General features: G+C 32.2%; 1 protein-coding gene across 1 annotated transcript; it reads right to left on the bottom strand.

Annotated features, from left to right (window-relative positions):
- Positions 1 to 359: 359 nt before the first annotated feature.
- Positions 360 to 21,579, bottom strand: LOC127862177 (CD109 antigen-like). Its single transcript, XM_052401176.1, has 21 exons — positions 20,647 to 21,579; positions 19,776 to 19,845; positions 18,893 to 19,010; positions 15,791 to 15,904; positions 15,576 to 15,635; positions 11,930 to 12,073; positions 11,658 to 11,802; positions 11,219 to 11,395; positions 9,237 to 9,318; positions 8,942 to 9,098; positions 8,451 to 8,531; positions 6,622 to 6,793; positions 6,183 to 6,382; positions 5,369 to 5,533; positions 4,525 to 4,587; positions 4,101 to 4,213; positions 3,355 to 3,410; positions 3,000 to 3,091; positions 2,759 to 2,864; positions 2,276 to 2,370; positions 360 to 448 (listed from the first exon to the last, which is right to left on the bottom strand). Exons 4-21 carry the CDS (start codon positions 15,872 to 15,874, stop codon positions 437 to 439), a joined length of 2,004 nt encoding a protein of 667 aa, XP_052257136.1. The 5' UTR covers positions 15,875 to 15,904; positions 18,893 to 19,010; positions 19,776 to 19,845; positions 20,647 to 21,579; the 3' UTR covers positions 360 to 436.
- Positions 21,580 to 25,142: the final 3,563 nt, after the last annotated feature.

Here is a 25,142-nt window from a genome sequence, read left to right as displayed (position 1 = left end):
TACACGACATGTAATGTTCTTGTTGTTTCACTAAATTGTTTCATGCTAAATACCAAACGCCTATACCTTATGAAAAGACATTTTTGAAAGTTTTGCAGATATGCAGATATTAAAAAGGCCAAATAACCATACATTTATTTAAATTTAAACTACTATACATGATAAAAAAAACAACATAGTTGATAGAAAACCCAAACACGATGTTGCACACGCCCGCGTTACTGACTCTTGCCTTCTGCAGAACGTGGCAATGACTTGACTATATGATCCAAAATGTATAACAGTTATTCAAACGGTATAGGGGATATTAATGGACGTGCGTAATAAAATATAGGGATTAATAAACACAACATCAACTCTGAATGCTTATAATGATTATTGACAATGTATTTAACATGTCATCCAAATGACGCAAACAAACAGCTAGCTCTGCATTTTAACCCACGATCTGAAATGAAAGATTTAAACCCATTAACATGATTTTACCTTCAACTTAATACCAAAACACGATTTGAAGATGTTTTTTTTATATTAAGTGAATATGTTTACTTAAATATATTTATTGAATGAAGTGATTCTAAATCATATGAGTACACTATATTCTAAGAGGGAGCTTCAATGGTTAAAAACATGTCTAATTGTAAAGCCCCCTGTAGTTTTAGTTTTAGCGTACACTTTTTAATATGGTATGGAACTTTTTTTTCAGAACTTAAATGAAGACTTCTAAATGTGAATTTAATTTATTACAATTACTCGGTGCATTTTATTGTGTCTAGTAAAGAAAAAGAAATAAACACTTTCATCACAAAACATGCGCACAATTTCTCTCTCTACTTGTGTCTTGGGTTGTAGCTTACAGCCTTAAGATGTAATAAGTTAGGATCAGACAGTTTTATTAAGGAAAGATATATTGAACAAACACACGATTAATTTATGATAAAAACTACTTTAATTAAGAGAAAGAAATAACTTGCGTGTTACTTCTGATTGACTTTTAATAACATTACGACGCATGAGCGATGTTTTCTGTCTAAAATGATTTTCTTTGTTTCATTTTGGCCAAAAATTAAGTGTTGATTTCAAGTTTTATACAGTGATGTCAAATCGGCGGTTACACAGTGTAAATTCCTATTGCAAGGGGTAGCAGGTAAGGTGAGCCATTCTCTTCTTAAATCTTTATTCTCTGTGCAGAAATGTTATTCATTTTAATAAATCATCATATGAAATATATTACCATTATTTGAATAGAAGGTGGTCTCATGTTACAAATCATAATTGTGTCGTTTTGGATGGGACTGAGCAGTCTTTAAACGAAACGTCATTTAAAAGGATATACGTCTAGAAATGTAAAATGAGGTTACCTACATATGAATGCATAAATGATGCACTCGTAAAAATGAGAAGTGAATATGATACTCTTAGAATACGTCAACTTTTTAGACATAATAAACAATAGGAATATCAATGTCACGGTTACTTTTAACAGTAATTTAACAAAGTGATATTATCAGACATTTTTGACAGTTCGTTCAAAGTTCCTATAACTCATTTTCTAGTGCCAATATCTGTTATATATTATCCATTAGTTCCATTGGCATTCTTTTTAAGCTCAAGTAGTATTAATAGATGTCCGTTCTAATGATTTTCTGTGTAGCTATTTAGAGAGGTTACATTTTTGGCACAAGTTCTTTTCCTGAGGTACATAAAAATCCATCACATGCGACCTGATCTTTTAAATTCCAATATTGACTATGACTGACAATTTAACAATTTAACAAAAAGCTATGCAATGAGAAATATTGACATAGAGATATAAGTATTATTGAACCAATAAATTATATTTAAACATTTTATCTGTCATGATTTGTTATTCCGCTCGTTAACACATTATGTATACATTATTTTGGTAATGTTTTTTCTATAAGTAAATCGTCATTTTGACAAACTGTGAACCAGTCCCTTTAAATTTTATAGTCAGTTTCAACTGAAAAAATAATCTTATGTGTAATATAAATTTAGATACATTAAATTAAGACTTTCGAAATAAAGTCAGCATAAAATAGCTGCAACCAACTAGGGGTTGAACGAGTGCCATGAAAGCGCTCTTTTCTGTTTCTTTTTCACATTAAGACAACATGGAAAGTATATTAATATGAACAGTAAAAGAAGCAAATGCTTTTGGACCGTTACTTTTATGATTTATTCATAAACACACATTCATATTTGCAATGAGAGATATTCGCGTTAAAAAAAGAAATACCATTAACATTCTTACTGATACTCCGCTGCAAAACGGGCAGCGTTGACATATATCGCAAACGGTGGACCTCTTCAAAATACCTGACTCGTACATCGTGACCGCTTGGTGAGCTGTACAGGACAAGAAAGAAGCAAAACTATCCATGAACAATACTGTTATTGCAAAATGATGCAAACAATATGTTAATATATATTTAAGCATAAAATTACAGACATTGCTCTCTGTGACATATAAGTACACTTCGCCACTGCAGTTTGAAAGGGCACAAGAAAAGAACGCCAAACGTGATGTTGATTTGTGAATGTTCGACCACGTGATAATTAAAAGAAGTATTGTGATATACAACACTTAAATTTCAGCTGTTAAACCGTCGTGCTTAGCACTGATGTAATTTATGATTTCATGTGAACATTAACATCTATGGTGTTATCAAATAATCATTAATTAGTTCTATGTATAAGCTAATGTAATATAAATAAGACAAAAGTAATCTATTACTTGGTTCATAGTAGTCGTACGCCACGACATGACATGCCTGGCTCTTCACGACTGGATCTGCACGGTCCATTGTCACACGCACACAAACTCTTGCTCCATTGTCAAGCTTGCGAAGTTATAAAAGCAAAACCTATTACAACACAAATGTATGGCTAAGCCATTTAAATCAAAGCTGTAATATGTTCATGTTTTCATAGAGATGCGTGAACAATGTGTCAATACAAGTTAAGAAAAAACATACCGCGTCAAAATACAGTGCTAGATTTCTACCATTCGCCTCATAGCGTTTAATCTGTGGTTGCCTTCCAAGAACGTCTACATTGTGCTTAAATCCTTAAATCGACATTTTATTCGAATAATGTACTCGTTTCAAACTTAAATGTGTATTTAATGATTTTATATTTACTTGCTTCGTGGTGTGAATTAATTAAGCCACGTCTTATTATTTTTTGTATAAAATAAGGGTTTTCGTCATTCTTTAAGGTGTCGTAAATAAAACGACTGAATTATTATTCGACTTATTTGGATAAAGCTGAATTTGTATCAACGTGTTTAAAGAAAGTTTTACACAAACAACTGATTCATGTTTACATCACCTGTTATCATTTCTATTTCAACAAGTATCATGCCGCTTGTTGTTCGTCCCGTCCATCTAAAACAAACACAACACGAGTACCATGATGAACCTAAACCGCTTTAATTAGTTTAAGGTTAATGCATTGCTGAATGACCCGTTTACGCCTCTTTAACCAGATTAGAACTTGGTCTGAATATTGTCAAGATATTAAGGATCGGAAAATTTTATCGAGATTGAGTCACACATGTTCCTTCTAGAGTGATGACATTTTTTTAAAATAAAGATTTGACCTGGTTATCTAATTTAAAACACAAGGGATGCAGCTAAAAAGTTAACCTACATTTTGTTAAAATAAACATTTTGAATATTTTTCACGAGGATGGACTGATAAACTACGCTTATATTGTAACCTTGTAACCTACTTTTTTGACACGCGTAATCTAGATTGGAACGTGTTCTTTATACTGTCAAGGTAATCTTTTTGCCCACCAAACGCTTCAACACGATTAAGCACATATTGTAGGTTTTAGCATGGTTACAAGCTTTAAGTTGACGAGGCACGGTGCCGGACATATACTGATCGAAAAAGTTCACAAAAGCTCTCTATTCATAAGCTGAAAACAATCAACGCTAAGACCCTCTTATAAAGATTCTCAACTTTCATTAACACATATTGATACTTTCGATTCCATTATTTACTTAAAATATAGTAAATAAATCAATGTATATAATAAGTTAAAAGATAGCAAAACAATTTTCTCATACGTTACACATGGATCGAGCGTGACGCTGTTGATGGATTCGTTATATACAGGCGCAGTCACCTGGATAAAGCTACTGTTTGTGGAAGAACCTTGCACGTAATAGGACATAGTAACCTATCAATAAAAGAGCATAAACCGTGGTTCAGCGTTAATTATGTAGAGCGCATTTTTGTTTACATATGATGACAATTTCAATAATTTCAGACATGACGGACAGATAGTGATTATAACATTTAAAAGGTTTACAGTATACTCTTTATAAGCTTAATTAAACACAAAACATTTATATCTACAACGTGTATATATTCGATTGTAAAAGTTTTTTTTATAGGTTCACGTTTTGACCAATACATGTGCAAATTGGCCCAATTCCTGACATTAATAAACAAAGGTATTAACTAAAGAAAACAGCATATAATACAAACATCAACGACAGCAACTCCGTGTCCGGTCGCGGCGAAGCTCAGACTGTCTAGGCTCTCAGGTATCTTAATTTTTGTCAAAACATAAATATGTCACAAGACAGTCCATAGGACAGAAATAGCGAAAGACAGGATCCTTGTGATGTATTTAAAGTACTTAAGCGATATAGAGCGATACCAATGAACATTATTTTAACATCCCAGCTTTAAGTGTTTGAGTTTGGGTGAATTGATCATGCCTTATGTACATGTCTTGAAACTAATTAAACGATTTTCTTGAAATCTCTGAAAGGCTTAAGGATATGGAACGCATGAAATACACACACGATAACGGAGACCCAAAGATTTTACCTTCAACGCAACTGTGGCCTTGGCATTCAGCAGGAATGAATAGCCAATGCATTTTTTGTTATTTTCGCGAGCCACGTTAAGTTAAAAATCCTTTAACAATCTACATAGGGAAGAAGCGGGCAAGAAATAAAGACTGGAATATTTGACCATGTGAAATTATGTTTAAGCCGTGATTACGCACGCTTTGCACTACGTTTCGATGACCTGATCGTTTTAAAAATACTTCAAACGGTTAAGCAGATATAGAGCGATTCAGACAATCTAACGCGCTGAGGAAAAAAACGAACACATTGATATACTGCCGGGCAGACGAAGGTGAATTTGAAATATTTACAACTACATGACAAAATGCATATTTAATTATACTTGGGCATTTAACAATAACATCTATTAAATGAAAAAAAATTACACTCGTTACTTAATAATAACACAATATGTAGTCTTATTTAACAACCATTAAATTATAAGTCAAATATTTGTAAGCGAAATATCATACTTGTACACTATGCATTACGTCGTAATTGGCCAGAGTGACGTCATACTGATGGTTGAAACCTGCTCCACTTCCAGCAATGTGGACGTTGTAGTTTGGTGTCTTTTGGGGGCCCATTGTAGTTAATTCAGAAAATTTAGCCAACGCTTGCAGAGAAACAACAGTGTCCTGTGGAGAGAACACATACACATGAACTTTGTGAATACATATAATTTAGTGCATAAAGTTAGAGTAACGATCTCCCAACGTTATAAAATATAATTCAATTATTCATGACGTTTTTCCAATAATGTATTTATATTAGAATTTAAATATAAATGTTTTTTAGGGAATGGCGGGCGTGGGGTGTTAAAAGTAGAAGGATGACAACTATCGTTAAAAATTGTTTGTTGTAAGTTACTAAATTTAAAATGTTTCCTCTTACGAACTTATTTTCATTAATCCATTCTGCATATATTGCATAAGGTATGGTCTTTTTCAAAATAATCAGATGTTAATATAAAATAAATCTTATATTTATCAATCAAATTGCAAACCTGGAAGTAAATCATTCTAGATGTGTGTGTTATTCGCAAGAAAGTTGACACTGGGTAAACGGACGAGAAAGAAAATGACATATTTTAAAAGGGTTGGGCTTAAAAATTGAAGGTCTCCCAACTGCGCTATGAAGCTAAAGCTCCATTCCTAAAGTATAAGTAAATTGTTGATGAAGAAGAGAATTCAAACGCCTGAGTAGTAAAAGTGAGTTAGGTATTGCACACGAGCGTATGTATATTAGACGATGTTTGTTTTTTTTACATTTTCAAACACCTCTTACTTGGGTTGACTCAAAGCCACCTGACGGATTCCGTTGAGACACAAGCCATTTAACGACACCGAATGCCTCTGTCATTTGATTCATTTCAATAAAGGCCAATAGAGCATATGCCGTGCTCTCGATATCTTGAGCCGGTGCCCTGGTTTGTAAAACACTTGACCTTTTAACTCGGCTTCCGCTTGTCCAATGAGTTGTTTTTCCTTAAACATAACAATTGCCTCAATAACCTTTTTATGAAGCAATGCATTATTATGAAATCTCTGGCTTTAATATGTTTGTTTTAAATTAAATGTATCACATTATATTTCCATAAAAAATTTTAACGCAAGAAAATAAATGAAAAATGTAATTGTAATTGAAATAACTATTGTATTTTTTTAATATGAAGATTTAAATCATAATATTAATCATGAGCTAGATTGCCTTATAGACATCATACCATCCACAACTGCAACCGTTTGCAACTTGGAAATACAATGAGAACTGTTCGAACTTCTTGCTAATGCCAGCCCATAACACGTTAAGGCAAGCGTATATGCATCGTGAATTGAGCTCAGCTGTGTTTCCAAGTAAGCCATACTCATAGATGTTGAAGTATTCATTCTGAATTGCTGTAATAACCACGAAACCACGTGCATTTTCATATTTTTGACAATTGCATTGAAATGTAATAAAATATGATAATTTAAATAATGTAAAAACTATAATGTACAAAAAGTGTATTAATCAATGAGTAACAGGGATTAGAGCATGATACCAGGCAAATTGTAACGTTCTAATACTGGGAAATTGTTGATATAATGATTACAAGCGTAGTTCACTTGTCATGTTAATCATACCCGTATTTTGCAGATCATACATGAACAGTGTTGAAACCACTTTATTCCTTCATATAATTAGATTCGTTAGTTTCCTTATACAAAACGATATTTGTAAATATTCTTCTAGTTGTGAATTTTCAATAACTTATTTAAATGTCATGCAAACAATCGATTTTGAAAATATCCTGTTGGTAAACTCACATTTCGTCAATAGAAAACCTATTTAGTAATATATTTACTTTGATTTATGTTTAGTGTTACTAATTTACACTTGCATGGCATTATCCTTAAATTGCAGAATGTATTTCTTTAATTATAATCTTCAAAATCATGGAACATAGATCTGTACTGCTATTTGTTTAGTTTTACCTTGTCGTCATTATTAAATTTCCAAACGTAGTCTGCTTATAACACATCTCAAAAGAGGTTGTCACGCTTAAAGTTGTAATACTTTCATGTTGAAGAGATTGTATGTTGAAAAGCGTAGAATGAAACCAAATGCATATGAATAACACTTGCTGAATGTTTGAATTGTAGACGTTGACAATTTGAGCTAAACTTGTTCAAAAAAATATTCAAAGAACGACAGACAGAAATGAAATTCTGAGAGATTTCGGCCATAAACGTTAATAATTGACATATGTCTTTTTTAAATAGATAATGCGTAGTTGATTTGTTTCCTTCCTTACTGTTTTGCATCTGGTTCGTTGCAAAAAATAAATTACCTCAGTGTATAAAAGAGTTTTCTCTCTTGCTGATGGTGTTTAACTTTCATTTTACGCATTGATTATAAATTATACAGCTTATTTAAGTATGTTCGTTATTTTGTATAAACAATTCATAATATCGGGCTCAGTATAAACGAATCGAATTGCTTAAATGAATATGTATAAATGGCAGAAACCTAGCAAAATAATAATTAAAATCAGTGTTTTAAGTACAAACCTCTTAAAACACCTATATGTAAAACATCTGGTTGTTGCAATAACAACGTTAGTAGAACAGAATACCCTGTCTCCTATCGCGACGATCTTTTCCACGTTTACGTAAACAATTCTTAAAACAGTAACATATAAAAATACTTATTACAAAATAAAATGGGTATTGCCGCATTTAGCGACTGAGTAATGCTTTTATAGACACCATTAGCGACGGCGTCTGGTTCACTTATTTTTGGGTAAAGCTCGTAAAGTTGCATGTTAACAATTTGATAAAATGACAAAAACTGAAAACGCAAGAGCCCTTAATGTACATTAAATACATACGGGGATATTACTTTTTCCGTATCATAATGCTGAGACTTCATTGTGTGCAAAGTGAGCAATGCAACATATTCGACCGTTTTTCACCTAAGCAATCGGCCGTCAAGCGACATACTGGACTCACGTAGTTTTAGCTTATTCATTATGCCGTCTCTTTTATTTACATCAAAAAGAAAAAACCGTACCGCTGCAGGATATGAATCCCGGTTTTCGAGAAGAGATACCATTATGAACGCTGTCAGGGCAGCACCTTGTCCAGTACCAGACTAAATATAAAATGAAACTAATATCAGTGGCGTTGGACAGGTTCCGGAAGGTACTGCTTCAACCGAATATAAAACATGAATCTAGTGGTGCAAAAGTAAGATATAAACAACTTAAACCACAACTAACATTGCATCTTATCCATTGTATTTAATTGTGAATATATTTGTCACAGAAATAACCGTATAATTTACCACTAATCTTGTTAATATGAACAAAACATTACGATTTTAACACAGCACATAATACTGTATTAACGCCTTTGAATTTGTTATTGTAGCTCCAAAAAGGTCTGAATATTTATATACCCTAATGCATATATATAATATTTTATTATCATACTAGCAACCGTTTTAAAATAAACAGCAACCTTCTCTGTCACTTCATACTGTATCGCTCTGAAATACATTACCTGCATATTTGTGTGAATCACACGCCCAGGTTCGTTGAAAGATCCGTCTGTATTCTGTTTGTCCAAGAGCCAGTTCACGCCTTGTCCGATGATAGTGTCATCAATCCTTATCATTGATCTTGCCATACCAAAGCACTTCATAACAAAAGCTGTAAGCCTGGTTTAAAAAATACAAAATACAACGTAAAACGAACGACTGGCCTGTTATAGAATTACAACGTTGCCAATACAATTTAGTATACTATCGCATTTTACATTTAATGTCATGAAATCGTTTCATTTATATGTGTCATACCAAGAGCTGCCTGAACTGTCGCTGTCTCCAAATGCACTGAAGGAACCATCCGAGTGTTTATTTCTAAGCTCATTTTGATAACCTGTTAAAAACTTTTCTTTGATCAAACCACGTCAATAACACAGCGCAACTCAATAAATAAGCGAATATGTATTTGAATTGTGGGTAATACGTGAGATTTTTCTTATAGAATAGCTAATAGATGTTTAATTATGAAGACTATATTATACATAAAATAAAATAATTTTGATAAACCTTAATGCGCATATGCTTTTGCGTGTCGGACGCATAATCCGACGTGTGGGTCAAACAGACATTCTCCTTACGTATGTTCAAGATAGAAAATGTCAACATTGCAATGTTCTTGAGGATGAATATCATTTTTTATTATAATGTTCTTTATATGATGATATTAGGAAATTGTATATAAATACATATTACTGGAAAAGACCAAACATGATCAAATTTATTGAAATAATGCAATCGGATAATATAAGTACCAACAGAAACTAAGCTATGTATGAACATAAAGCATTTAGTCAAAGAAACCTGTATAAATATTATTATAATTTATTGTATATAATGCATTACTCAAACTTGACTTCTTGCTCTCTAGTAGATTCGTCTTTGTTGTTTTTGATGTTACCGTTTATAGCATTGATTGTTAAATAGATTCTTAATGTTGTAATCTAAAAATAATGTGTCCTAGACCTTTTTATGTATTGGTACTTTATTTAACAACTTATGGAATTCAATACTGATCACATGTCATGCCTTTATATATGTTACTATGTTTTGATCATGTATACTCATGGACGGTTTGTCTATTGTATACCCTGTACATTGAATAAACCTATGTTATACATGTATGTTATACATAATAAATGTCAAAATGAATAGTTATCTGGGAACCACTTCCTTGCCTCTGGAATTATACTTCTATCAACCGTTAAACTCCCGCGTCAAACAGGTCAAACGTGATAATGTAATCTAGTTCATTTCCTACCACGTGATGCAATCAGTAAATATGATTTTGCCCAAGTAAGAGTAGTCTTATTGAATACATCTTAGAAACAACACCCGTATTGATATAGAATAACAACATTATAAAACAGCGCAAAGGTGACCAACTCCGATGTCTAGTTGTTTATCGTATAACCTCTAGATATTTTCTGATCATAACATTAGCTTAGTTCGAGTCGGTGCAGACCCTACTTCGGGATCATTAAAAGGTGCGGAATTGTATCATGTTAAAGTGATATTATGGGCATCTAACAGTTTATAGGTGTCTATCGCAACCGTTGTTTTTTTTTTGTGTTTTCACTTATATACACTTATATTTGTAAATGCAGCATCAACATACTAAAACAATATCCCGGAAAGAGAAAAATAATGCATTTGAATATCAACCGTACTTTCGTGTTGGCAATTGACGACAGAAATGATTCGATGTACGATGTGAATCTAAATTTAGTTTAAGTGCAGATTCGTTCATACGACACAAAGACACTATTTTGTTTTACGGATCATTTCGGCTTAGAGGACTGGGTGAGTCATGTAAAATATCGAATATAATATATACTTTTTAAAAACAAATGGTAGTAAGAAGAGTTGCAGATACTTGGCCAGTTACCACACTTTAACTAACTCTTTTGACCTATTAATTCTTTTCAACTAAATTCAACGGTGAAAAATGCCCAAAATATCACTTATTTATGTTTCAATTATGTTTTGACTGTTGTTGCTGTAGTATAAGCATTAACTGCGATTTATATGTACTTCGGTTTGATGATTTTCTATGAATTTACATTGTATGCATCACATCTATAATACCGTATTTCGAACTTATTTTAATCGCCCCTATTGTTGAATATTTCAGTATCTCCCTTTTTACTTAAAATAAACCCGACACGTTTATTTTTAAATGTCATAACTTACAAAAGCACGAATGAATGAATAGGTACACGATATAATAACATTACCAAATTCAAGATGTCCATTAACTACAGTTTTGATGGCAGATGTGAGTTTGTTAACAGTTTTCAAATACTTCGAGATGTATACATCAGGTGCAAAATTCAACATGTTTTGTTCGCCACAACCGGATGGTCGATCTATGAGGTTTTGCAAACCATCAATACTCGGAACCATGAAATCGCCTGAAATAACCCATTTTGGAATTAAATTAATGCTCTTTGCCTTGTATACAGTATAAGAAATTTAAGACGGACACAGCCAAAAATAAAATTAGGCATTCAAGAAATATTGTCGTAAACTTTTTTTTTCGATTTTTACTTTTATTGATAGCTATGAAAACCGGTCTGAATTAAAATAATACAAATGTATTCTTAAATTAAAATCATAATTTAAATGCTATCCATTTACGTGTGTATTTACATATAATACCTGAAAACAGATTACCTGTTATTTTCAAGTTAATAGTTCTTCCCGTTCCAGGTACCATATTTTGAGGGTTAGACAGCGGGACTGTCTTGTTATAGTAAGGAGTTGTTGGATGCACATGAATCAAATGCTGTTGATTTATGGTCTTGTGTACACCATTAGGCTGCATGGATAAATAATATAAAAAGAAGTTCACCTTATAAAAGAAATAAAAAATGTATGCAATTTCCGAGTACCTTAAAATAACAACATGTGTATTTTGAAAAGGGAAAACACTAGTGTATACATACCTGCACGCGTAATGTTTTTTGAAGTATGTCAAACGCGACAGTTCTGAAAAAGTCTCCAGCTTTTGCCATCACAGTTATTGTGACATCGCCGATAATACTTGGAGTCAACTGAACAAATGTAGAATGGCCTTCTCCTGGTTGCACCTGTTAATATTTAATCAAATCACTGCGCATATTTCAAATTTGAAACAATATAGGAATCCCCTTCTGGTCATTTTGATTTTCAGTTAATTCATCGCATATGTCCCACTGTCATGGTATTCTACGTACCAAGTCAAAGTCTAAGAAAAAATTACCAAATCAGAAAAGATTCTCAAGTATTCCACGTTGAAAATGCTCACCTTTTTCCAACATTTGTTCGTAACAATTTAATACCTAATGTTTTCTGATGAACCTAAGTTTGAATAAAGCAAGACTTATGACTGTGTTAAATATTTATACATAAATGCCATATATATTAATTACTGACATTTTCTGACATTTCCTATCATTTATCCTTCATAAAAAGGAAAACTTATTAAGGTTCACCAGCTGTAAGTGCAAGGGTAACCATGTTTGAACAGATTCATATGACATAACCAGGCTGCCCTTCATAATTAAGAAACCTGCATACGTTTCTTAAACATTCGTATTTATATAGAGCAATCATAAATATGCTTAGACATATGAATGATATAGAGTGCAACATTTGTAAACGAAACCCGTCGGTTCACATTGAGCTGTTCATATTGCTCACCCACGCAATGATATTCAGAATAATGTAGATTCAATAATAGTGTAATGAAAGCAAACGTATGTTTAATATTTTAAAATGTTGGATAGCTCATTTTCAACTAATATTTAAAAAAAACAACACAATCTCTTTATGTGATACCTACACAGACCAGGAAGGAATAATCCCACCGACACACTGGAATATAAAACCCGCTTTCTCAAATGTAAACGGAGGGCGGGGGGGGGGGGGGTAATAAAGACTCGGGGAAATGAATGAACCTGTTCACACTTTTCAACAGGTCATTTTATGTTTTTATAAGCAGCACTTTACTTTCTGTAAAAGTCTAAAATTTGTATATTTGCATTTTGGCTGATAAAAATAGTTTGCCGCCTGATGGAATCGAGCCCCGGGCTTTTCGCTGCAAAGCGTAAGCTTTACCTCTACCCATTAAAAATTATGTGTGAGCATAAAATTGAAAATCATATTTATAAATAAGTTTACAAATGCACAAATGTAAACATACCTTGAAATTTACTCATTTGAAGTTCAACTTAAACACTGTTCTTTCTATTTAACGAGTATATTATTATTAGTTTTAAGACGTACTAAAATTTTAACTTTAACTTAACATTAAAGTTTTAACTTTAAAATAAATATGTAACGAGAGAAGAAATCAAATGCCTTCGACAAGTATATTAAAATAGCAGGAATGTTTGTATTATTGTTAAGTAAGCATTCCAATTTTCAATGGTGTTCAAATGTGTGGTGTAATCTCTACATTATTTTGCATTATGTCACTTAAAAACGGGTAAAATCTTGCAATTTGTACACATATTGTTCGCTCATGAACTTTAGAAAAACTGACTAGCCGATAGTTTTTTTGTCAAACGTTCAGTTTTCATGCTAAGGGACAACTTATGCAACTTTCATGCTCTAAAGGATGGTGGGTGATTTGCGATCGTTAAACGATTTTAATTCACTTGCAAAATGTGGACTATATTCTCTTGATATTAATCATAATGGTTTATCCACAAATAACTTCCACTCATACATGAACTCGAAAGCTGTAATCTCATTAGTCAATAAAACCGTAGACATGCTGCTATTCGTTAACCAAATGGATTGCAATGCGCTTATCAACAGTGATAATTGCAAGCCTGAAATTAAAGATCTACACAAATGACATCAAATCGAATCTCCTCTATAAATAGAAGATCTATATAATTTGATGTTAAATTTCAATATATCTTTCAATGCACAAAATTCATATTGGATTTCTTTTCATTACAATAAGCGTTCACACAAAATTATAAGGATATTTATTTCTTGCTGATACCATGCATGAAATCGAAGTTATCAACTTCTGACATCAATTATATCAAACCGAACATCACAAAGGTTTCAGTCCTTTAGTCAGAAAATTGGAAAGTTTTGCAATATTTTACATGATGTGTGGACTAAGCAGCAAATTATAACTGGTAGATGTGTGTACATGTATTCTCTATCGCGTATTGGTATTCCTCGCATTTATGAGCCCTGAGCATTTTGGCAATCGGATTGTAAATCTGTTAGCATTTGTTTGTAATTGAGATTGGGTTGATAAATAAGTGTCTACACACATAAAAGGAGTTAAGATCCACGCAATTGTCAATAGTAACAGACTACAACCTCTTACAAGGTCTAGGTGATATTAAATTTTGCAGCTGACATCGATATCTGTGCTTTATAAAAAATAATAATCTGAATATGGAGCAGTAAAATAAGTACATACACAATCACTATATATGCTATTACATACTTGATACTCAATTAGAAGTGTATCACGTTATGATTGGTATTTGTAATAATATTTGTTAAACCAGTTTTGCGAAACACACAAGTTTTTAACTTTCTGTTTTGGTATTGCTCGAATAGCTATTTCATTATTCTGATATGCGGTAATGCGCTTACTGTGTAAGCTATGTTCTGTCAAGTGTTTGCTTAAGTTTGACGAACTGACAACTGCGTAGGTTTGGCTAGTAATGTATCGTATATTTTATAAGATGTACTTGTTCCGCATTAAAAATAGCAAAAGTTAAAAATGTCAAACAATTTTGAAAAATCGTATGTCTGCATAGAAACTTCAGCGGACAAAGAAGGTTTAAATCGGCGATAATACGAGGCTTTAAATTATAAATCACTGGGTCAATCGTTACAGCCGTAATATTCATAGTCTTGCTTTAATTTACTATTTCAGCTTTAAGTACGACGCATACACACAATTTACTAAAGCGCTCATTTTTTATCTTAAATTTTGAACTTGTCTTCATGCCTACTTGATGTACTGGAACCATATGCATATCGTCGTAAGTTGCATAAAATTCCTTCAAGGTGATTGAAAAAAATCGAATGGTCAGGCACATACAGGGACATACGAATAAAAAGACGAAATGCATTCATATCAGCCTATTTCGAATCGTGGTTGGATTTGTATTACTTAAATTTTATTCTGGCGTTCAATTCGTTATCTTCGTTACTTATCTTTGCATGAAATTGTGGCTGACTAAAAGCTATCAGATTTATTAATTAAATAAATTAACACCAGTAAATGATTCATTACTGCCCCGAGATTTGTCAAATACAAACGGTGCCTTTTTTTTACATTAATAGGCATATTTTTAGTGTATAAACAAGCTTTATATTTTACGCCGATTAAACAATATGAAACCAGTGTGTTGCTAGTAACGAGAGGCATTCTTTTTATCTTAAAAATAAAAATAAAAAAGAAATTTAGTATGTTTGAGAACGTTCGGTTTTTATTGCGATTGGACAATCCGGAGTTTATTTCGTTTCGTTTTCGTTTATTATAAGGAATTTGAACATTTAAATGTGAGTTAATTTATAATATTTGTCAAATATAACAAAACCGTAAGGATCAGCTTTTGTACTTACGGCTGCTGAACTTGGGATTGTTTGGCTTAAGTCATCTGAGTGTTGAACTGATATTTGAACCTGTGATACAAATTATTACTGACTTATATCAGGCACATCTCTTTATATTATTATAAACATGCATTATTTAACATACTATAGTTTATTTGGAAGGATGTTATATTGAATTGCACATTTCTTATCACTTGAATGTAAACAAAAGTTTTAAAACTTACTTCTTGACGTGTCGGTAGGTAATTGAAAACCGTTATTTGGAGAAGACATTCTTCTCCTTGAACAATCGAGTCGGGAAGATCCATGGTTATAAAAAACGACTTGTTTACTGTCACCTAAAATTATAAGCTAAGAGCGTCATTTTGATATCAAATACACCTTATGAGCTGCGTGAATCAAATATGATTGTGATGTTTCAGCTTAGCTCTCTAAGAAAAGTTTTGACATATAATATTTCTGAGCGATATTGATATGCAGCATTACTACCGACAGACTTGTGCAAAATGCTCACGTGATATCAATTGCACAAATTTTAACAACAAATTCATGCACTAACTTTAAGGAATTGAAATTTACAAAGTAGTTTAAATCAGCATTAACAATAAATTAATGACACCTTATCGACATGAACACAGCTATGAACCATTTCCAAATGTATTTTATGAGAGAATGACTTATTCATTATAACAAATATTTTTTTTTCGCAAACAAAAACGACAACAATCATAGAAAATGTACTTCTACAAGTCACGGGTCGTGAAGTACGTTACGACGTAATGTTATTCTGTGCTATTTTATCTCCTATAATTATAATAGTTCATGTTTTCTTACCAACTCGTAAATTTATTAAAGCTAACGAGTAGAAAGTTCTCCATAAAAGGTATTTCATTCCGATGACTGAGCACCGATGCGTTTAAAAAAGAGAATTTTATTATGGTAAGTGTTAATTTCAGAGTTAAATTTTGGTCTCGATGTTTGACTTAAAAAAATATAAACACAGTGAACCTTCATATGCACCAACAAGGTAGCAAACTCATAAAAATGCGTTGTCCTTTATTTATGTCATAAACAATATAAGTATTGATGCAAAGCATCAAAGGGCGTCGGGAATTTCAGCGTAAAAGGCACTCAATGAAGTTACATGGAACGATTTTTTTTCTACTGTTAATATTAATATATTGGCCGATTATTTTAAACAAAGTAGAAAAAGATACTGGTATAACCATTCTCTATGATTTTTTTTAAATAACTCCCAAATAACCATTTTTAATGATGTTGTGTTATAACCCCTAAATAACCATTATCTATCATTTTGTGTTGTAACCCCCAAATATTTCATAGTTCATTTTATTTACCATGGTTTCCTTTTTTTACTGGCATCTGTGTGCAGTTTTCATTAATGGAACAGAACTGTGAAGGTTTTAAAAAATCTGCTTCATCTTGTAAACGTTATTTCACATTTTTCTCAACTTCAAGGGGAGATGATTCTGAACTTATGTTTACGTTGCTCATTTACGATAGGGGTTGAGTACTCATTGATATGAAAACACTGTAAAAGTTTGAAGAAAAAATTGAATGAAAACTGTAAATTGCATAAAGAAGCTGCATTTCACAATACTTTGAAATTCAGTAATAGATCATAATAGATTTATTGCTCCGATAGTCATCATTTTCAATAGGGCTCGAGTAATACTGATATAAAAACTCTTAACAAGTTTGGAAAGATTTAGACGAAAGTTGTGATATCTTTTAAACAAGTGGAAATTGTTTATTTTGTCAAATTTAATAGAAACAAATTCTGGACTTATTGTCCCGATGTTTCTCATGTTAAATGAGGTAAAAATGCTCATTGATATGAAGACACTGTAAGTTTGGAAAAAATCTGATGAAAAATGTGGACATAATCACCTAACCAATCAGTTTTTCACCTTTATTTTTAAATACAAAGAGACATTATTATGGACTTATGGTCCGATATTGCTCATATAGAGCGTTCTAAGCCTCGCAACATAAACTTCTCTGTATTCAACGCTAACCTAGTATTCTCTATATGTTACGGTACCTCGTCACGTAATTAATAGTATCGTTTAATATCAAACAATTAATTGGGGAATTCGTCTTCAATATAGAAATGTATTATTGTGCTTAACATACTATTTCACAATGTTTTGCCCTTTTGCAATGTATTATAGCTTTGACCAATGAATTTAAATTGCTGCCATTATCATGGTGAATTTTGGTGAACTCGCACACTTATGGTTATTGCGCTCGACAAGCCGTTTACAAAAATAACAATGCTCGAAACAGATATGCTTTAAAAAATGATTGACTTCTGAAAAATGATCACCTCTCCTAAAGGGTTGGTCAACCAGATTGACGAAAAAAGAAAACTTCTAAAATACCGTATTTGTACATTTATTAGTTTATTTTGATTAAAATATCACGACTGGTATATTACATTACTTGAAAAAAGTTGTTAAGTTTTCATATTTTCAGTATATTCGGTAATACAATTTTACTGAGTATATCTGCCAGGTAAATAACGCAAGTAGATTGATCATCATCGTCACGTGGTAAACCCAGGAATGCAAATTGCGCATGATTAGTGAATTGTACATATTTTATATATAAAATGATCCATCTACTTGCGATATTTATAGTGTGTATATCAGTATGTCACCTATTTTCGCGATATACTTTCGATTTAACATCGCGAAAATTTATTACCGAATATACTGAAAATATGAAAACTTAACAATTTTTTTTAAAGTAATATACCAGTCGTAATATTTTAATTAATTTAAACTAATAATTGTATAAAAAATACGGTATTTTAGAACTTTTCTGTGTTCGTCAATCTGTTTGACAGCCCCTTTCATCCATTTGAAAAATCTTCCATGCTGGACCATAAATGCTTGGACAAAGTTGTAATAATTCATTTCCCATATTTACCGGTTAACCTTAAATTTGGGCTTTGATTAATAATAAATGGAAAGGGAAATTATGAACGACTAATATTAAGCCTTTTTGTCAAGTTGGATGCAAATCAAATTGAAAACCCAAATACATGATCCGAATATTATTCTGTGAACTTACCTGGAAATACGACCGACATTTTGAAAAACATTCAAACATTTTACCGCATACAGTTAATGCAATATTATATGAAATACGCATATTTAATACGATGTTAGAATGGCAGGCTTTAATGACTGAACTGATAAAATGTCGACATCGTCAATAGATATTCTTTTGAGTAGAACATATAAATGTATACATTTTATAGATGAATGAAAGATAAATGCCATAATAAACAAACATACTTGCGAAATGTCATCTGCTATACCGAATCCAGTTACATCGTTTGTTGCAAAAACGGATGTATTCCATGAAGTGATGGAATCTGGTAACTGCTTTGTTACATGCAATTCTCCGGTGGCTCTGTAAAATATGTGCACTTAGTTTAAGGTATGACAAGCGTATAAGACAAAAAAGTGATAAAGTTAAAAAATAACAAGTTCATGAATATTAAATCCGAGCAATCGTTCGTATTGAAATGCTGAGCATGTACTATCAAATATCTCTCCTCCTACAAGAATGACTTAATCCGATTGGCTTAGAGCGGGCACGTGCCCATGGAGTTTTTTTCCATACACCCCGAGTAATTTCCATACTACCCGAGTAATCGAATAGTCGGTTGAGATATAATCGTTACACCGTTAGTAACTGACGGTGTATGGGATATACACCCTCAGTTATTTCATACCATACGAGAGCTACAGTGAAAAGTGATATTACTCATACCCGATCATACGTTGCTTTGTAACGCAATATCTCTGTGACGGAAACCGTGAAAATACGCCATAAAAATCCTTTTAAAATATCGGTTTAAATTGATTCGGGTACCTGTACTTTACTATTTCACTATCAATACAACGCAGTTCATAATACGTTATAAATATTTCTATATTAAAATGCTGTTTTCTATTTCAATATCATGTTTTGTTTGTTTAACCCTAATTACCCACTACACAATTGTATTTGTATAAACAATTATCAAAATAGTTCGTATTATTATGTTAATATAAAAAAGGGTACATACAACTTAACTAATTTCTTACTGAGGGTATAATCATTAGTTTTTATGACTTGGAAAACTATGATGATGATAAATGCTGGTAATGCAAATTCGGATAAAACTCGTACCCAATAATGTATTTTTCCCAAATCCATGTTTCTGGAAATCTGTTTCTCACAACCTGACCTAGCTGTAAAGCTAACAATACAAAATAGATTTTTCCAAAAGTAATCACGGAACAAGCAAAATAATTTTTTTTTAACTGCTTCATAATGTTAAGAGTCAATTTGAATATTACCATCTCACATACAAGTAAAATATACAGTCACCTTTTGATAGTCAAGTTGAGTCGATAAAATACATAGAACACATAATATAATATTACACCTCAGAGATATTGGTCCATCTATATCTATATGACCAGTTTCAGTCTATAAAATGCGATAGAGGAACCTAAAAGTATATGGACCGGTCACTATTTTTTGTACATGGACCGTTCGGGGTTCCTCACATCTAAATTTGCACTGTTTTACTGTAAAATGACGTAATTTTTTAACGAAATGACGTCATTATTCCTGCGAAATTCTTCAGTTTTTTCTTTTAGATCTAAACCATAAACAATCATACAACACTGTACAATGGTAAAGGGGAAACTCTTCGGTGTAATATAAAAAATAGTAAACTCCCAATCGCATGATAGTGACCAGCCAGGCAGCCACAAACTGTATTTGGACCTCAGCCTACGGTTTCGGTCCATATACGGTGTGTGGCTGCCTGACTGGTCACTATAATGCCATAGGGACCTCAGTGGAGTTTACTATTTCTAAATTAGTTATTCCATTATTAATTTCATTTTTACAACTTTGCATTCAAGAAAACAAAATACGAATAGTTGAGCATATTGCGTTCTTTGCACTTTATCTATAACATATCTATTTGGTATGAAAATAAGTATATACAAGCATAAATGCCTCGATCAATTGTTGAGAAAAAACATACCGTCCAAATGGGAAGGAACTGAAACAATAACAACAAAACATATTATAAATTTGAGTTTGCATTAATCTAAATAATAATTTTTCCGTTTCGTTACTGTTTTCAAAATGATAATATATGTAAGGTAATATTATTCATTTGGGTATACCATTTGAAAGTCAGTTGGATATTAACACTCGAATAATTGCAAAATAATCGCAAGAAAAAGATGCAACATTCAACACATCATCTACGTAATAACGTGTTTCCTACTTAGGATTTAAGTATAGTTCACAGTCTTACAAATACACGTTTAACTATGCTTGGCTAACGACAAATTGTCTGCATGTGTAGACATTTGTAGATATATACATTTGTAGTGTTGTAAACATCTTTCAAACATTTTAAACAGCAAAGCAAAGCGCAGAAGGCAAAAAGCATATTTCTTAAAACCGTTCATCCAACTATGTTTAAATGATACTCATCATAAGTAATGTTAGATTTGTTAAATTAATTGCCTAGTATCACAATTCAAGTCGTATTTCTATGTCGTTGAAGAAATGTACATTTTACTTATGAGGATAAAATATCTATTCATCTTGCTCAGCGGACTGAGAAAAGTCTTTCTTAGTATAGGAGTAATATACTAGGATTGGAGACACTTATCTAATAATAGTAATATTCGTTAGTATTTTATGTTTGATATTGTCATAAATAATTAACAAATTAAAATGTATTAAATAAATGATCTATTTCAATAGTACATTTAGGGTGTTTGAGTTTAATTGTTTATCGGTTTCGTAATGGCTTTGCGAAGCACAATGATGTTGCCAGACTTTGTTTCATCATACACGCGATAAAATAGTTGTATTATGATTTGAATCTGAATTGCATTACTTATTTCTTAATTTAAGTCAACATTATTCGTGATTCCATTTTTCGTTTCTATTATGAATTATTCAAATTACCACACGTGTAATTTAAGGTTTAGAAAAATAATAAAGTGAACTATTCGAATATGAATATGTAAGGGTATTTATAAATACATGAATTTGTCAGGTTATTTATAAATACATTAAAAGAATTATCGGAAATTACTGACTCTTGTTATTGAAAAGCAACTATCAGATATATTCATTTAGTTAAATGTCGTCAGGACCAGAAATATGCTTTCTCTGTATCAAAACATACACGTTTTTATCAGGATGTTCATAACAAATGTATCATACGTACCGGGTACAAACTCTGAAATACAAAAAGCAAATTGAGAACCGTTTAAACGATTACAACTAATTTAAAGGTCGACGTTGCACACGAAATCAAATAGTTAACAGTTACTTGTTAAATGGAAAAGAACGTATGGATGCGGCGACGTTTTCAAACTAAACGTTTCAATGCTAACACAATAGACCCACCTTATTTTATAAACAACGAATAAAAACTGTCCAAGTGCATTATTTTACTAACGCATTTAAAAAAAAGAGAAACTCACCTGGTATTATTTATTATGTTTGTTATTTCACATGTATGTATTGATAGTACCTTCTATCAAATGCAGTTCATATTGCGTTTGCTAAATAGTGTTGTGCAGGTTGAATCGATTGAGCATGTAATTTGTATGTAAATACATAACAGATTGACAATTAATTCATAGGTATTTGAAAATAATAGTGTTCATAAACAAGAATATGCATTTAATTAAAAAGCAATATACTTACGGGGTGGTACTGAAAAAATCAAAGTCAGTTAAAATAACTTAACGTTACTTGTGATTATAACTTAGTATAATTGTTTAATTTATCATTTCAGCACGACGTGATTCACGTGTTATTTGATCAGTAAAGGAACAAATCAACATTTAAATAATTCAGACGAATAAAGCAAAACGATTTACAAAATCAATACAATACCGATTTATTACTTTAAACATTACGTAATTCAATTTAGTAAAATAAAAGTAAAATTATACTCAACACATGTTCGGATGAGGGCCAGCTAGAAACGAAAACATAAACAACACACAATAAAAAGTATATATACGACATCATACAATATAGCTGGTATACTGCTCGTTTGTAATTCAAATAAAATCTATCGAGATCGATAAAATATAAACAATTTATATAGTAGTATGTTCTCTTTATAAATAAACTCGGTAACAGATTAATAGTAAATAATATTTCTAAATAAATTTTAAAAGATGTCCGTAGAACACAGATTCCCCCACTACATGTCAACGAACACCCATAAGTGAAGTGTTATGTGACAGACACAATGTGAACAATGAATACATCAATTAGTAAAATATAAAGACGCTAATTATGAGTTGTTCATATGTGTAATTTTGATTGTTATCATTCTGATGGAAACATTAAATGAGCGACATAATTGATAAAAGTTGGTGCACGTCCTCCATAGTCTCAACACTATATCCAATTGAAAAATCACGTGTTATCTTTGAGTTTTCGACTTTTAAGACATTGTTTTGGACATTACACGTCGTCTTGATAGGATAATCATTTGTGAGAATGTATTTTGAAATCCGATCATGCACAATACAGAATTTTCCGGACATAAATATCAAGTTTTACTACAGTCCAACCTGACTTAGCGGTCACCTGAGAACATATATCTTGCTGACAGCGGATTCCCCTCCGACTAAAATCGTCCTTTATAACACATGAGCTACCTGGCTAAAGCGATCAACGAACAATACATATAACTCCGAAAGTCATGTTTTCACCTGTGCACAGTGGTCATAAGGCGGTTATTTCGAGGTTTAAAAAGTAAACACTTAAAGCAATATTAGTTGTTGTCTCTGTCGACAAAACATCTTGTGTGCGTCTATTTTGCGGCTTAAGAATCTGATGCGGTAATACATGATAAATGCGCCAACTTCAAGATAACAAATAATGAGGTGTTGAGAATGAAGAATATGTCAACATTAACATTCAGCTAGCGAGTGTTACTTCCAAACGTAAATCCAAGTTATTTCAAACTTTTTAACTGACTCATGTTTGTTAAACATAGGAAGGGATTGGCAGACATAAATAAGGCACACGCAAAAGCTTTAAAAAGATGCATGATGTCTTTGGTCATTAAGTACAATTGCGTTTTGTTCGATTTTTAGTAGCTTTGATCTCACCTTTGACATCTGCTATTAATCAATAATCTCTATTTGGCCTTCTGTAAGTAAATAAAGTAACGTCTAAGAATCTGCAGAACAGTCTGAGATGAATCGATGATTGAGGTCGTATTATGTGTATTTTGCTTTAAATTCAGTTTTTAAGCAGATGGCCGGATGTAGAGACCTCTGGTGAAAAACGTGGGTGTGCTATACTTATCGCAAACTAACTTATTTTCCATTATTAGTGTAACAAACTAGTTTCATCCAAGTACTTTTTGAGAAATCGCGACTTAACGTTTTACGAACAAACGAACAGACTTACTGAAGGACAGACGGACTGAAAGATAAAACGGACGGACATAGGGTGGAAGTAGAGTTCTCGTCGGTTTAAAGCGATAGGGGACTTATGATTATTGAATAAAGTATGTGGCCTCCAGCGAGGTTTGACCAACACGACCCAGTATGGAACTTTGCCCTAATGTAATTTAGTATTGCGGACTATGGTGTATGGCCGTGGTCATTTAGTGCTACATTTGACACGTCCCCATCTGCCTGAACAGAAATTTCTTTCTTTTTATATTAAGAAGTGAAACTCCAGTTGCTGGAGCAGTATTGAATTCTTATTATGAACAATTAGTTTGTCTTTTATTTAAGGCAAGTGACCGATTGCCAAAACAGTACAAAACAGTACAAAACAGCACAATACAAAACAACATAAACACATATAAGAATAAAGCTGGGGTCACCGCCTTGGAACGGTGAATGCAAAGCATTGGGAGTTTAAACCGGTTTTAGAGCGCTTAAAGTGTAAATACAATTTAACCTCATAGCATTGTAACTCAAATTAAACAATAATACAAGGGTATTAAACGTATTCAATTTAATTACTATTTAATTACTCAATGGTAGGAAAGATACCAGAGCAAGAGAGTTACAACTTTTTGAGGAACGATGAAATGAAACTACGAACGAGTGTCAACTACATTCCTTCTTTATAGAAAAAGATTTAAGAATATAGCGTCATGAAGTTAATATTTCAGATTTAAGCAAGCTCTGCTATAATACAAGCAACTTTAGATGATAACACAATCAGCTTGCTTTTAAAAGTGTATGTCCTGATCGTTTATACAATTAGGCTAGAACGGAAATCGCACGCAAAATGTAGGAGTTGCGAAACGAAACTTTTTAATATATTTTTTAGAAAAGGGCATTAATTGTTAAAAAACGACGTACTGGAGAAGACTGAAATGATTCACTATAGTGTGGAAGTATCAAATGAGTAACAACATAACAAAATGTACTGTGAATTGAGAGCGAAAGTATGCAAATAAAGGATTAACATATAGCTGACCCCAATTTGTCTAGAAAAAAGGGAAAGTTATGCTCCACTGAG

This window comes from Dreissena polymorpha, chromosome 16 (genome assembly GCF_020536995.1).
Source record: "Dreissena polymorpha isolate Duluth1 chromosome 16, UMN_Dpol_1.0, whole genome shotgun sequence".
In the NCBI taxonomy this organism is placed as follows: Eukaryota; Metazoa; Mollusca; class Bivalvia; order Myida; family Dreissenidae; genus Dreissena; species Dreissena polymorpha.
This window is presented reverse-complemented; position numbering and strand designations above follow the sequence as displayed.

Bases quoted from the DNA above. Each gene is read 5' to 3' on its own strand.
- LOC127862177 (XM_052401176.1), bottom strand. From the start codon at position 15,874: ATGGATCTTCCCGACTCGATTGTTCAAGGAGAAGAATGTCTTCTCCAA. The intron at 15,636-15,790 runs GTAAGTTTTAAA...TTTGTATCACAG, and splicing joins ACCTACCGACACGTCAAGAA to GTTCAAATATCAGTTCAACA. The intron at 11,803-11,929 runs GTATGTATACAC...TTATCCATGCAG, and splicing joins AAAAAACATTACGCGTGCAG to CCTAATGGTGTACACAAGAC.